Source organism: Mirounga angustirostris, unplaced genomic scaffold, assembly GCF_029215605.1.
Source record: "Mirounga angustirostris isolate CCGP_5_RB_7025 unplaced genomic scaffold, mMirAng1.0.hap1 SCAF_4, whole genome shotgun sequence".
In the NCBI taxonomy this organism is placed as follows: Eukaryota; Metazoa; Chordata; class Mammalia; order Carnivora; family Phocidae; genus Mirounga; species Mirounga angustirostris.
The window spans coordinates 147,430,665-147,447,024 of NW_026991712.1; the positions used below are offsets into that span (position 1 = coordinate 147,430,665).

General features: G+C 40.7%; 1 protein-coding gene across 1 annotated transcript in view; it reads left to right on the plus strand.

The window, feature by feature from the left end:
• NDC1 (NDC1 transmembrane nucleoporin) overlaps positions 1-3,634 on the plus strand; it is a 53,842-nt gene extending 50,208 nt beyond the window's left edge. Inside the window, exons 18-19 of the mRNA XM_064589118.1 lie at positions 630-676; positions 3,405-3,634. Of these exons, the coding sequence (XP_064445188.1) occupies positions 630-676; positions 3,405-3,619 (262 nt within the window). The 3' untranslated portion in view covers positions 3,620-3,634. The remainder of the gene's footprint in view (positions 1-629; positions 677-3,404) is intronic.
• The last annotated feature ends 12,726 nt before the right edge of the window (positions 3,635-16,360 follow it).

Sequence of the window (16,360 nt, forward strand, 5' to 3'; positions counted from 1 at the left end):
GATACAATGAGAAACTCTGCAGGTGTGATTGGAGTCCTGGAAGGAGGGGAAGATCTAATGGGGCAGAGCAGTTTTGAAGATTTAACAGTAGAGAACTTTCTGAAATTGTTACAACATCAAGCCACAGATTTAAAAAGCTCTATGAACCCTAAGTAAATAAATAAAGAGAATACGTACTGAGGTACATCATAGTAAAAGTGCTAAAAACCAAAGACAAAGTCTTAAAAGTAGCCAGAGGAGGAAAAAAAAAAAACAAAACAACTGCTTTCAAATGAGCAACAACTAGACAGCTAACTTCTCAACAAAAACAACTGAAGACAATGGAGTGCAAATTCTAAAGTTCTGAAAGAAATCTACTAACCTAGAATTCCATACCCAGCGTTAATCTATAAAAATGGTGAAATAAAAATGAATGAACAAAAGTTGAGAGATTTCAGCAGGTCATACTAAAAGGAACTTAGTGGGGGCGCCTGGGTGGCTCAGTCAGTTAAGTGTCTGACTCCTGATCTCAGTTCAGGTCTTGATCTCAGGGTGGTGGGTTCAAGCCCCATGTTGGGCTCCACGCTGGGCATGGAGCCTACTTAAATATAAATAAAAGGAACTTAATTTACAAAGGCGGTTTTTTTCAGGGAGAAGAAGGAAGGGGAGTCAGAAGAAATTAAGAACAACAAAAAAGGTAAATATGGCATTTAAATCAGAATATTTGGGAGTTAAAATATCCTAGGGTGCCTGAGCGGCTCAGTCGGTTAAGCATCCAACTCTTAGTTTTGGCTCAGGTTGTGATCTCAGGGTTGTGAGATCAAGCCCCACCACACTGAGCTCCACATTCAGAGCAGAGTTTGCTTGGGATTCTCTCTCTCCCTCTCCCTCCTCCTCTGCGCCTTCCCCAGCTCATGCGCACACTCACTCTTGCTCTATCTCAGATAAATAGATGATAGATAGATAGATAGATAGGTAGATAGATAGATAGATAGATAGATAGATAGATAGATAGATAGATAGATAGATAGATGAAATCTTTAAAGAATATATCCTAAGGTCTTTACATTGGAAAGAGAGTAAAAGTGCCAGCAGTAGATTTTGGCATATTAAAGGAGGTGCACTGTGACTTAAGGATAGCCATTGAAAGAATAGTAAAAGTTTCAAGTTCAGGCAGGAAAAGCACGGAATACCAATATAAATATATAAATATGTATATATATAAATATATATTTATTTTATATAAATATAAAAGTAAGTAGGAGGGGAAAAATCTAGAATAGGCAGGAAAAAGAGAATGCACATAGTAAGATACAGATTTAAACCCAATATGTCAGTAATTGAATTAAATAGAAATGGACTAAATTAAAACACAAAGATTATCAAACTAAATAAAAAACAAAATTCAACTGTTTGCTGCTAAGAAGAGCCACATTTAAAACATAAGGATAGCTATGTTGAAAATAAAAGGATAGGAAGAGATAAACATGCAAACACAAAAAAGAAGCCGACCTACTTGCATTAATTTTTTTTTAAAGATTTTATTTATTTGACAGAGAGTGAGTGCACAAGCAGGGCGAGTGGCAGGCGGAGGGGAAAGCAGGCTCCCCGCTGAGCAGGGAGCCCGATGCGGGGCTCCATCCCAGGACCCTGGGATCATGACCTGAGCTGAAGGCAGAGGCATAACCGACTGAGCCACCCAGACACCCTAGGTGTATTAATTTTTGACAAAGTCCACTTCAAGGCAAAAAACTTACCAGAGGTAAAGAGGGGCACTTCAAAATAAAAGATTGAGTTCATGAGAAAGATACAGTGCTAAACGTTAATGCACCTCATAACAGCCTCAAAGTACATTCAATCAAAATTATGGGCAAAAGATGAAGAGGCACTTTTTTTTTCTATCCATGAAGTTGTTATTTACATTCCTCTTAGCTGACATACAGTGTTGTTAAAAAAAGTTTCAGGTGTACAATATAGTGATTTAATGTTTCCATACAACAGGTACTTAAAAAGAAGGGTATTCAAATGGCTTATAAGAGGAGGTAGATATTCAGCGCCATTAGTTATGAGGGAAATAAAAATTTCAACTATACTGACATCCCACCACACACCCATCAGAACGGCTTCAGAAGACTGACAATGACAGGTGTTGAGTATATGGAACAACTAAAATTCCCACAGTATTTCTGGAAGGAGTGAACAAATGAGCAGTAACTACTAAAGCTAAACCTATGCCCATCCTGGAATCTGTCAGTTCCACGAATTGGTATATGCCCAAGAGAAATTAGTGCACGTCCCCACCAAAAGTCATTTACTAAGGATGCTTGTAGCAGGATTTTTCACAATAGCCCCAGACTGGAGACAATTCAGATGTCCATCACTATAGTAGAATGGATAAATGTGCCGAACTTGTACAATACGATTTTACACAGCAATCCAAAGAATGAACTACTGCCGTGTTAAACAATGTGAATGAAGTTCAGAGACATAATATTAAGCAAAGGGAGCCAGACATACAGGGATATATACTGTGATTGCATTTATATGTGTTTTAAGAACAGGTAAAATAATGTTTTCACCCTAAGTCAGAATAGTGGTAATGGGGAGAGGGGTAGCGTATTGACTTGCAAAGTTGTGGGGAAACCTGAGGTGCTGGAAATGTTCTGTAGCTGGATTTGGATTATGTGGGTGTATACATATGAACATTCATTGAACTGCATATGTAAGGTTTCTCTGTTTTATACCTCAATTTAAAAAACACATAAAAATGGACAGAACCACCCAAAAGGAGGAATAGACAAGTTGACCATATCACAAGGTATTTTACACACCTCTCTTAGCAACCGATAAAATAATTAGGAAGGCTGTAGAATATTTGAATGACACGATCAGCAAACTTGATCCAGTGGGCACCTATGGAACGTTGCGTCTAACAACTGAAGAACATGCATTCTCTTCAAGCTTGCATCGAACATTTACACATCTGGCCAGATGTGGGTCCATAAAGCAAGCCTCAACAAATTTCAAAGGATTAAAATCATTTAGAGTATGTTTGACCGTAAGACAGTTAAGGTGGAGATCAGTTAAAAGTGTTAATTAGAACATTCCATATGTTTGGAAATTAAGAAATACGCCTTAAAATAGCCCACAGGTCAAAGAAGAAACCACATGGGTGGGAAAAATGATTTTAATCAGGTGATCATGAAAATCCTTGTTGACACCTAGGAGATATAGCTAATGCCGTGCTTAGGGGGAGATTTATACCCTTAAGTGCATAGATTAGAAGAGAAGAAAGACTGAAGTCAATGAGCTTGGTATCATCTCAGAAAGCTAGAAAGTGAATTTAATCTCTAGTCTTTACCACTTCTATACCTTTTCAGCGCACATGTGGTAATGTATTATAATTTCAAGTTTCTTCGGCTCAGGTCATGATCCTGGAGTCCCGGGATTGAGTCCCGCATCAGGCTCCCTGCTCAGCGGGGAGTCTGCTTCTCCCTCTGACCCTCTTCCCTCTCGTGCTGTCTCTCATTCTCTCTCTCAAATAAATAAATCTTTAAAAAAAAAAAAGTTTACTAGTGCTCCCTGGAAACTGCGACCTCGGAGTTCCTGGGGTTCGGGGATCATGTCTTATTCCTTATAACCCCAGTGCCTATATTAAGTGCCTTGCATGTGGTTGATACGTGTTGGAACTGAATTGAGTTCATCCCCAGTGCCTTGGGGCTTTTGAAACCCAGGGTCTCAGACTCAAGGGCTTGCAAAAGCCAGACAGGTGACGTGAGGAGCGAAGCCGACCGGATGGGATACTGGCAACCTGGAGGGCGTGCACCCCCTCTGGAGGGAGGACCGCCACTGCTTGGCCCTGGTTGTCGCGAAGGGAGCGTATTGGCCCGAGAGGAATAGATCTCCCCATCTGTTTATAAGAAAGCACAGATTCAGATTTTGATGTGAAATCTCCATTTTTAAAGTGTTGGAAACTAATTAATTAAAAAAAATAGAGCACGTGCCAAAGCAAACTACATGGCCCTACGGCTGCCAGTTTGCAACCTCTGTTTTATTTCACACCTTACGTGGTGGGAATGTGTTTCATGTCTCAGTAGCCCAGCCAGCAGACTCTTAAGTAGCCTCTTCCATCGAGTATTCTTCTGCCTGAAGTGAAGGGTCGTGGCGGCTTCCTAATTGGATTTCTGGGTCCTATCTGTAAGAAGTTTGCAGGGTTCTTTAAAGCCCCCTTTGTAGTTGGCTGTTTACCCCAGCTGAATCAGACATGAATTCCCAAAGATTTGTTTTCCTCTTTTTGTTGTAATATTCTTAATGATGCATTCTGACTTTTTCACTCTGTTTTCTACACATTTGTCACCACTTCTGCTTTTGGATCTTCCTGCTGGAAAATCTGAGGCTTACATGGAAGATTGATTTTTAATGCCCTTGCGTTGTTTTTCAGCTGTAACATTTGCATGCAATTATGACATTTTAAAAATAGGAGACCACGGGGTTTGAAAAAAAAGAATCTTCTGGGCAGATGAGCAAATGGAAAGGCCAGCCTTTAATTTTGTTAACATCCCAATTACATCGTGGTAACCCTTGTGACGATTTCTGTCCCTTGTAATGCAACACCTGGTTTTTGTTCCAGGGACAGAGCCCAAGCCTGGCTGACTCAACCCTTGCTCAATTGTGAAAGAGTTGGCTGGAAGGCTCATGTTTCCCACTGGCCAGCAGAGGTCACTATTTCAAAATTGTTAGTGGAGAAAAGTCTTGGCCACACCACTTCTCATTTGTTTGGGGGGAGGTTTTATTCATAGTACTGGTGGGAGATTTATTTTTTCATATTTTTCTGTATTTTCTAAATGTTCTTAAAAATTGTATGTATATATATTATATATAAATATATATTATGTTTAAAATTGCTGATGACTTGAGTGGCCTTCTATAGATGCTTATAGAGTGATCACTGCCACCATGTTTTGAGCACCTGCTAGGTGCTGGACCCTGGACTCTATGCAAATTCTCTTTAATAGCCATTGATCTGCCAGGGTTGTCTTGACGTTTACCTCAGTTTTCCTGGAAGACGAACCTGAGGTGAGAAGTGAGATGATTTGCTCGAGGACACATAGCTAATAGAGAAGGGATTCAGATACAGGAAGATCTGTCTTCAAAGCCAGGCTCTTAGTTTTCTTGGGAGCTGTACTTTTTTTTCCCAAAGAAGGAATATTTTATCAGCTTGAAGCCAACAATCACCAAGAATGTGTGAGAGGAGTATGTATTTTTGAAGCAAAACCTTAGAAATAGCTTGCTATTTTTCCTTTGCAAATTTCAGCCTGTGATTTTCTTGCAGAAACTAGGCTTGACTCCTTGTCTTCTTTGAAACTGGGAACCAGTGATGTTCTGTCAGGCTTTGCTCCTTTGCCTCGGGAAAACAGAACATTATAATACATTGTCTCCAAAAATGTCTCAAGCTTAAGACTTATTTCATGAGTCAAGTTTACTAAAAAGATTTCTTATTTCAATTTATAAGTCCAGTGGAAAACTTCCTCACTTTGGAAATACTGCTTGTGAATGAAAAGATAAATCTGTTTTAATGGACTTTTATTTATTCATGTTTTAAAACATGAATAAGTCACCAGGCTTTTCCACAAAGCTAGAGAGTTATGAGAGGACAGCTGTGTTCATCACCAGATAATGAGTGGTCAGTTTGACCCCCCTGTTCTCACTGAAGAGGTCATGTGAGAACAGCAAGAAAAAGCTTTGTATCTTTTGGGCTGCTATAAAAGGACATTGGGTTCTGGAGTCAGTCTTCCAAATTGGCCTGGCATACTGCAGTCCATCATTCTTATTTAAAAATGTTTAATGTTTTTGTGGTTGCTATTAACTATAATAATAAATAATAACAATTACTATTATTATTAGAACAGAAGACCATATTACCCTTTTAGACCTTCTTAATTAAATAATAAGATGGAGCTGGCTTATTTTCTTTGTCAGCAAATATTTAACCAGTTTTCACAAGGATAGCAAGTAGCTCAGAGTAGCCAAACTAAGGCTCTAGTTGGGGGAGATAGGTGATGAATATAAACAAATGTCATGTGGTGGTGAGTACTCTGAAAAACAAGTAGGTAGTAGATAGCACAGTGGGATGCTGTTTTAGGGGGGGTGGTCAGGGAAGGCCTTCCTGGTAAAGCGATGTTTGGCCAGAGACCTGAATGAGAAAGAGCATATGTGGATACCTGGGGGAAAAGTCCCAGAGAACAGGACCCCAGTACCAGGGCATGCTTGATAAGTTCAAGAGATAGCAAAGCAGGCAGGGTGGCTGGGCACAGTGGGGGAGGGAAGGTAGGGGGAGGGGAGGTCAGACATAGGAGGGGACCAATCCATGTCAGGCCTGGTAGGTTAGAATAAGGACTTTGCTCTTACTCTGAGTCAGAGGCAGCCAATGGAAAGTTCTGAGCAAAGGGCCCACTTATGTTTTTAAAAAATTCAACCTGGCTGTTCTGTGGGAAGTAGACTGGGGAGAGCGGGTGGCCGGGAAGAATGAAAGCAGGGAGACTACTAGTTAGGAGGCTACTCTATTGTCTGGTTCCGTTTCCCTGCAAATACCGTGATGTGCTGAAAACCAAAGCAAGTTGTTATGCAAGAGCAGTTGCCTAGTAATGAGAGTGAGGAAGGGGTATAACTTAGTGGCCTGGCAGCTACCGCACCTTGCTTCCAAAAACCACCATTAAGGATGAGGAATGCCTTGGGCCACCCAGGGGAAGTTCCAAACCTGAAACTGCTACTTCCAGACACTGGGCCTCTCCCCTCCCTCCCCTCCCTGTCACTCCCAGCTCCCAGGCTTGTCAGGTTTCCTTCCTAAGTAAAGCTGCATTTAGCCACTTCTGCCCATCCCCACTGACCCCGCCACCTGAGTCCAGGCTCCCCAGCATTGCTCTCTGGGGCTTCTCCTGACGATTCTAATAGCATCCACACTTGCCTCTTTCTCCATCCACTTTCCACACAACAGGTAGAATGGTATTTTCAGAACAGATTGGATCATGTCAGTCTCCAGCCTAAAATTCTTCATTAATTTTGGATCCAGCCTTTTCCCTTCCCCAGTCTCATCCTCCCCTCACTCCGTGGCTTCCAATCCCACTGCCCTTCCTTCACTGCCTGGAAGGGATCTCCGTTCCTCTCGGCTCAGGGCTTTGTCGCATACTTGACCATCTGCTGGAAAGCTCTTCCTCAGCTCCACAACCAGAGACTTTGTGTCCTCTGAAATTCCAGTTGAATCATCACCTCCTCAGGGAAGCCTTTTGTGACTTCATCAAGCCTCCGACTCCTCCTCCCACTTCATAGCCTCTCATCACATGGAGCATTTTTCCTTCAGGACCTTATCTTTGCTGGTTCATATGATTCCCAGATGTGCATTCATTTGTATGATTGGCTGACTACTTTGTGTCCACTACCAGTTGGGGAAGCTCCGTGAATCTCTGGCTCCTTAGGACAGCTCCTGGGCATGGTAGGGTCTCAATCAATATTGTTGGATCAAGATGGAGGGTCCTCTGGATACACTACTTCAGACCTCTCCTAATGACTTTCCGGAAGGCCTGCACATCCTTTAGTAACTCCTTCACTCACTCTATTAACTTAAGCCTAGATTCACCCATAATTCCCTGAGTGTGCAAGGACACCAGGCACTATACTCGGTACTAGGGCTAGGGTGCCACCTAAAGCCATTCCTGCCCCCAGAGAGCGAGGGGCACTCAGGAGGCTTTCAGAGAGGAGAGCAACATGGTTGGATCAGTGATTTAGAAAGACCACTGTGGCTGCCGGGAGGAGACCCAGCTGGGAGGCTGGTCCAGTGATTCAGACTAGAGATAACGAGGCCTGATGTGGGCTACAGTGTGGAGATGGAGAGAAGTCCCTGGGAGGTAGGAATCACAGGCCTCGGAGCCTGGATGTAGGTGGAGGAGGGAAGGAGCCTGGGAGAACCTCTAGGATCCCAGCTTGGTGGTGTCATCGTTCATGTGAGAGAAAACACAGGATGAGGAGAAGAGAAAGGAGGAGAGAGAGAGGAAATGAGTGTAGTAGAACCTGGCTTATTTATCAGTTTCCATTTCCTGAGAGAGTCTGATTAACCTGAGGCTTCATTTAGAAGAGACTCCACTTTTAGGAATAACCAACTTGACTCTTTGTTTTTAATTTGCATACAGTAAAATTCACAGTGCACAGAGCTATGAGTTTTGATAAATGCATAGAGTCGTGTAAACACTGCCACAGTGAAGATACAGAACAGTTCTCTCATGGCCCCTTCCTCCACCAAACGGCCTCACTCCAGGTAGTCAAGTCTTTTCCAATCCTTAACTCCTGGCAATTACTCAACTGTTCTCTGTAATTTTGTCTTTTCCAGAATGTTACATCAATGGGGTCATACAGTATGTAGTCTTTTGAGTCTGGCTTCATTTACTTAGCATGATAGCATTTGATTCACCCATGTTGTTAGGTATATCAAGGATCAATTTTGGGTTATTGCCGAGTAGTATTCCATTCTGTGGACTTACCACAGTTTATCTGTTCTGCAGTTGAGAAACATTTGGTTTTATATTTTTGAGGATTACAAATAAAGTTCCTAAAAATCTTCATGTACAGGTTTTTGTGTAAACATAGATTTTCATTTCATACTGGGAATGGGATTGCTGGCTTGTATGCGTTGTATGGTAAGTATTATCTTTAACTTTATAAGAAAATATCAAATTGTTTTCCAAAGTGACTGTACGTTTTTACATTTCTTTTTATTATTATTATTTTTTAAAATTTTGGAATAGTTTTATTTTTTTAATTAACATATAATGTATTATTCGTTTCAGAGGTACAGGTCTGTGATTCATCAGTCTTATATAATACCCAGTGCTCATTACACCACATACCCTCCTTAATGTCCATCACCCAGTTACCCCAGGCCCCCAGCCCCCTATCCTCCAGCAACCCTCAGTTTGTTTCCTTTGATTAAGAGTCTCTTATGGTTTGCCTCCCTCTCTGGTTTCGTCTTCTTTTATTTATTTGAGAGAGAGAGTGAGAGTGAGCACGAGTCAGGGAGGGGAGGAGCAGAGGAAGAGGGACAAGCAGATTCCATGCTGCACACGGGGCTCCATCTCAAGACCCTGAGATCATGACCTGAGCCAAAATCAGGAGTGGGTCGCTTAATAGACTGAGCCACCCAGGCACCTCCCCTTTTGCATTTCTACCAGCAATTTATGAGAGTTCCAGTTGCTTCACATCATTACCAACATTTGGTATTTTTCTATTTTTGACTTTTAACCATTCTAATGGGTGGGTGGTGGTAGCTCAGTGTGCTTATAATTTGCGTCCCCTGATGACTAATGATGATGAGCATCTTTTCACATGCTTATTTTCCATCAGCATATTTTCTTTTCTTTCTTTTTTTTAAAGATTTTATTTATTTATTTGATAGAGAGAGACACAGCGAGAGAGGAAACAGAAGCAGGGGAAGTGGGAGAGGGAGAAGCAGGCTTCCTACAGAGCAGGGAGCCCGATCCCAGGACCCTGGGATCATGACCAGATGCTTAACGACTGAGCCACCCAGGCGCCCCTCCATCTGCATATTTTCTTTGGTGAAGTATCTCTTCAGATCTTTTGCCTATTTAAAGCCTTTGGTTGTTTTCTTTTTGTTAAGTTGTAAGGGTTCTTCATATATTCTGAATACAATTCATTAGTTGGATATATGATTTGCAAATATTTTCTCCCTGTTTGTGGCTTTTCATTCTCTTATTAATCAGTGGCTTTTGCAGAGCAAAAATTTTAATTTTTTGTCAAGTCCAATTAACACTTTTTTCCTTTATGGATTGTGCTTCTTGGTCTCATATCTAATTACTCTTTACCTAACCTAAAGTCACACAGATTTTCTTCTATATTTTTTTCTAGAAGTCACAGCTCTGCATTTTGACCCATTTTGAGTTAATTTTTGTATAGCGTCTCAAGTGTAGGTTGAGGTTTGGTTTTCTGTATATGTATTGCAGCTGTTCCAGCACTCTTTGTTAAAGGACAGTCCTTCCTCCACTGAATTGCTTTTGTCCTTCTGACAAAATCTACTGGCCATATGTGTGTCCCATAGAATATGGACTATTCTGTTCCATTGATCTATGTGTATATCCTTTTGCCAGTATCACACGGTCTTGATTACTCTAGCTTTATAGTGAATTTTAAAATCCGGTAGTGAGTAAGTCCTCCATCTTTTTCTTTTTCACAACTGTATTGGCCATTCGAATTCCTTTGCCTTTCTAAATAAGTTTTAGAATCAACTTGTTGCTTTCTATTAAAAACTGCTGGGGGGCGCCTGGGTGGCTCAGTCGTTAAGCGTCTGCCTTCGGTTCGGGTCATGATCCCAGGGTCCTGGGATCGAGCCCCGCATCGAGCTCCCTGCTCGGCGGGAAGCCTGCTTCTCCCTCTCCCACTCGCCCTGCTTGTGTTCCCTCTCTCGCTGTGTCTTTCTCTGTCAAATAAATAAAATCTTTAAAAAACAAACAAACTCCTGCTGGGATTTTGACTGAAGTTGTCTTGAATTTATAGATGAATTTGGGGAGAATTGACATCTTAATAGTACTTAATCTTCCAAATGATGAATATAATATACCTCTTCATTTATTTAGATCTACTTCGATTTCGTTCATCAGCATTTTGTAGCATAGAGATTCTGCACATATTTGTTAGATTTATATCTAGCTATAGCTTTTTAAGTGCTATTATAAATAGTACTTAAATTTATTTATTTATTTACTTAATTTATTTACTTATATTGTCCATTGAGGCATTTTATCTGCATGTATATATTACATCCATACAAAAAGAATCCTAGGGTTTTGCCTCCTGTCTTTCTTCTTCATGGTTCATGATGCCAGCTGAGGTCGTCAGTACAATGAAACCAAACTGTTGGGATGGGAGCAGATTCTTCTGCCACTTTTCTAGATCTTTGAGTTGTACGTCAAATCTGGGGCTGATCACTCCACAGTTGTTTAACCTGCCTGTGAGTCTCACAACATTTTCCCACCTGTGTGGTCATCAGTGATTGCAAATTTGCCAATGTAACCATGCTTCATCATCATAGTTAGAAACTGGACTATGACTCTGGAGCATGACCTAATAAGAACCTGGCATTTGCCTCCCTTTTCAGCATTGTTAATGTTCTGGAGAGCATCTGCTGGTACATTCATGTGTACCATTATGGCGACACAGAAAGATGACGGAAAGAGGACAAGCAAAATTTTTTTTTATTTCTAATGGTTTATTGCTAGTATATATAATGGATTTAATGGATATAATGGATAATACAATGGATTTTTCTATACTAACCTTGTATCTTGCAACCTTGATAAACTCATCATTTATAGGTTCTAGGAGCTTTTCTCTTTGGTAGATTCCATGAGATTTTGTACATGATGGTAATGTTGCCTGCCAATAGAAAATTTATTTCTTTCCAACCTGTGTGTGTATTTTTTTTTCCCCTTGCCTTATTGCACTTGCTTAGGACTTGCAGTGTGATGTCGAATAGGAATAGTGAAATATCCTTTTTTGTTCTTAATTTTTGGGGAAATCATTCAGCCTTTACCACTAAGTATAGTGTAAATGGGTGATGTTAGCTGTAGGTTTTGTTTTGTTTTTGTAGATGCCCTTTATCTAGTTAAGAAAGTTCCTTTTTTATTCCTATTTTAAGTTGATTCTTACTCTCTCTAATCATATATGAGATTTTACCTAGAACATCTTTATTGGCCCTTTATTACTATGTTCCATATTGGGATTCTTCAGGGGTTTCTCTTTGTTTTGTTTTAAAAAGGGCATCTTCAACTTAATAAAATGAAGTCTGGAAGTGGTGGAAGTATGTTGGATGTTTCATTAATCATCATCATCACCTCTCATTTTCTGGTTGATCTGATCTTTTTCCACCTCCTCATTGAGTCTCCATAGATGCCTTGGTGGGCCAGGTACTGTCATCTTTATTTGGCAGGTGCCGTATTGAGGAACCTGGGATGGTGACTTGCTCATGTCCCTCAGCTTGATAACACCAGAGCTACAACCACTGAATAAGTAATTTTATGGACTGTCCTCAATGAAAGTCCCAAAGTGCAGTGAAGTAAACCCAGGCTTTGGACTCAGACAGACAATCTTTAATTTTAATTAAATTAAAAGAATTTATTTCAGTAAAATTCATGTAACATAAAATTAACCACTTAAAAGTAAGTTATTCAGTGGCATTTAGTACATTCAGAATGTTGTACAATCATCACCTTTATCTAATTCCAAAAAATTTTCATTAGCCTAAAAGAAAACCTATAGCCATTAAGCAGATAATCCCCATTGGTTCCTCCCCTTAGCCCCTGGCTACCACCCATCTGTTTTCTGTCTCTATGGATTTACCTATTAAGGATATATCATATAAGTAGAATCATAAAATCTGTGACCTTTTGTGTCTAGCTTCTATCACTTAGCATATGTTCTTGAGGTTCATCCAGGTTGTAGCATGTATCAGTTCTTCATTCCTTTTTATGGCTGAATGGTATTCCATTATGTGTATGTGTATGTATATATATGTACAGTTTGTTTATCCATTCATCCATTGATGAACATTTGGATTGTTTCCACAACAGCATTGTTTTGGGTATATGCCTCCCATATATAGCAGACTCCTCAATGAGCAGGAGTGGAATTGCTGGATCATATGGTAATTCTATGTTAAATGTCTTGAGGAATTATCAAACTGTTTTCCACAGTGGCTGAACCATTTTATAGTCCTACCAGCAATGTATGAGGGTTCCAATTTCTCCACATCTTCACCAACACTTGTTATTTTGTTTTGTTTTGTTTTGTTTTTTAATTATTATAGCCATCCTAGTGGGTGTGAAGTGATACTGCATGGTAATTTTTTTAAAAAAGATTTTATTTATTTATTTGACAGAGAGAGACACAGCGAGAGAGGGAACACAAGCAGGGGGAGTGGGAGAGGGAGAAGCAGGCTTCCCGCAGAGCAGGGAGCCCGATGTGGGGCTCAATCCCAGAACCCTGGGATCGTGACCTGAGCTGAAGGCAGATGCTTAACGACTGAGCCACCCAGGTGCCCCACCTCATGGTAATTTTGATTTGCATTTCCCTAATGACTAATAAGTTTGAGCATCTTTTCAGGTACTTGCTGGCCATTGTATATCTTCTTTGGAAAAGTGTCATTTGCCCATTTTTTGACTGGGTTGTCTTTTTGCTGTTGGGTTATATTAGTTATTTATATATTCTGGATGCTAAACACTTACCAAATAAATGATTTGCAAATATTTTCTCCCATTCTGTAGGTTATCTTTTCACTACCTTCATAATGTCCTTTGATGCAGAAAAGTTTTTAATTTTGATGAAGTCCATTTTTAAAATTTTGTTGCTTGTGTTTTTGGTTTCACATCTAAGAATCCATTGCCAAATCCAAGGTCACCAAGATTACCCCTATGTTTTCTCCTAAGTATTTTATGGTTTTTAGTTCTTGCATTTAGGAAGTTGATCCATTTTGAGTTACTTTTTGTAGGTGGTATGAGATGGGGTTTCAACTTCATTCTTTTGCATGTGGATATCCAATTGTCCTAGCACCATTTGTTGAAGAGACTATTCTTTCCTCAATGAGTGGTCTTGGCATTCTTATTTTTATTAGTTTATTTATTTTTAAAGATTTTTATTTATTTACTTGAGAGAGAGAGCAAACAAAAGAGAGAGAGAGAGTGAGAGAAGACAAAACACGATCGGGGGGGAGGGGCAGAGGGAGAGGGAGAAGCGGACTCCCCAGTGAGCAGAGAGCCAGATGCAGGGCTCGATCCCAGGACCCTGGGATCATGACCTGAGCCGAAGGCAGACACTTAACTGACTGAGCCACCCAGGTGCCCCAGTCTTGGCATTCTTATTGAAAATCAGTTGACCATGGATGCATGGGAGGCAGACACTCTTAACTGAGAACTTTGGCATATCACTTAATTTGGAACTTTTATTTTCTCACCTATAAGATGGGGAAGATAATCTCTCTCTGAGTTTTCAGGATAAAATGAGATCACATATGAAGACTGTCGGCCATACTACCTGGCACATAGTAGGTTCCCCAGTGAATGTTAATTCTTCTCTTGCTGCAAGAAAGAGAGACAGGGTAAGCAGTGTAACATCCATCACCTCTATTCCTTCTCCTTTTTCATATTTCCAGGACACAGGAGACCTTTAGATACACAGAAGTGTCTATTTTTGCCTCAACCATTTGCTGAGCATATGTTTACAACCCCGGATAAAGATGGTGAGTAGAGAGGCCATGATAGGTTGAAGAAGTGCTTAGCTGGAAATGTAGTCGGGCAAATGAAGTAGTGGTCAGTCTTTAATAATTCAACCAGGATCCCATAAACACTTACCTAGTACTGACTGTGCCAGAATCTGTTCTAGGTTCTGGAGTTACAAAGACAAAAGGCTGCCCCTGCTCTCAGAGAGGTCTCAGTCTAGAGGAAGAGACAGAATGTTAAACTGGTAGTTATAAAATGGTATAATATAAGTTCTGAGATAGAATGAAGTTAAAACTGCTGAAAGAGTGTGCAGGAAGAAAATAATCCTAGTCAGAGGATTTCAGGAAGGCTTCTGAGAAAAAATGACACTTGAGCTGGGTATCAAACAATTCTTGGAAGGAGTGTGAAGGACAAGAAGGAAAAATGTTAGCATAAGAAACATCATATACAAAACTATGAAGACATGAATATATGTTCTGGGTTCTAGGTGATGAAAAATATTTTAGGGTGCTTGGAACACAGGATAGGGCTCAGTAGTGGAGTGAGAAAATTTTTTGACTTCATTTAGATGGCTGTTGGGATCTATTAATGATCATTGTCTTCATCAGGGAAGTGACATGGTCAAATCTATGTTTTAGAGACTGAGAGAGAGACCTGTGTGGAAAATGGGCGATAGGGAAGAAGAGGATGAGGCTAGAGGCAAGAAGAGTTGGGAAGAAATGGGGGCAGGGCAGGGGGGAAGTGTTAGGTGGATTTATGGTGAATCAAATATGGGAATGTGGGAGAGGAGGGACCTCGGATGACTCAGACTTCTGACATGGGGGACTTGGCCATGGGGCCATTCACTAGGTAAACACAAGAATGAGGAGCTAAGTTGGAAAGAAAACATGATGTTTGCTTTTGGAGATGGATCCAGATGGAGATGGAGATATTGAGTAGACAGGCTGTATGTGGGACTAGAAGGGCAAAAGCCAGGTTGAGCTGGAACACTGGTTAGTATAAAAAACACACATTACTGTCTGGCCTGCTAAAGGGAGAAGTGGGTTTTATTTATTTTTCTGTGTTTTGTTCATGACAATTAAAATATTAATGAATTTTATTTTCATACCAAAACTATAAAAAAAAAAAACACAGCTCATAGTCCTACTACTCAAATAATCCCTATTGAAAAAGAGAATAATATATATCTAGAAAAGGAAACAGTTCAGAAAAGTAAAAAATGAAAAAGTACCCCCCAGTCCTCCATTCCCTTAACCACTGTTAACACTTCCTTGTATTTCCTTGTAGGAAAAAAAAAAAATGCATGCACGCACTAGGTTCTGTATATCCCCAAAGGGGTCCTGCAATATACAAGTGTTTAAGAGGACTATTTTATTGAGCAGATTAAACTTCTCATTGCTTTGTCAGGTTTTACAAACTCATCTGTCCTAGTGGGGTAGAGCTGTGAGCTCACAGGGGGAAGGGCAGGATCTCCATTTCCCTAGCTCAGGCGTGGGGGCTGGCTCAGGGTTGGTGCCCAGTAAAGAATAAGTGAGTGAGCTGTTGCTACATGTTGGAAATTTGGAGAGCCTTTGCCTGCAGTTACAGTTGATTAAGTGACTTACTCAGCAAGTGTTTTCAGAGTCCTAAGTGTGTAGTGTTGTGAGAGAGAGAGAGAGAGAGAGAGAGAGAGAGAGAGAGTGTGTGTGTGTGTGTGTGTGTATGGTGAGGGAGGGATGGCAGAGGACTCACCTCCTGGACTCACTGAAAGGTAGAACTGGAAAGGCCAGTCATCTTCTTCCAACTGTCTTGCTTTTTGAGGTGGAAACTGAGGTCCAGAGTGATATTATGATTTGCTAAAGCCGCCTGGCCTGTTGGTGGCACAGCCAGCACAGGAAATTCAGAAGGGGGAGCATCTAGTGGTGTGTTGGAGGGGTTGGTGAGCTACCCTTGCTCCTTTCTACCTCTTCTCCTCCTACCATAAAAGTAGCAACAATTCTCAACTCCAAATCCCCAGACACATGCAAGACTTTGAGGTGCCCTATGCAGCCCTTGGCCCTTGACCTGTGTGTAACGGGCAGGTTGGAGGATATCCTATACCTGTTAGAGGCAGCTGGCTGGTATAGAAG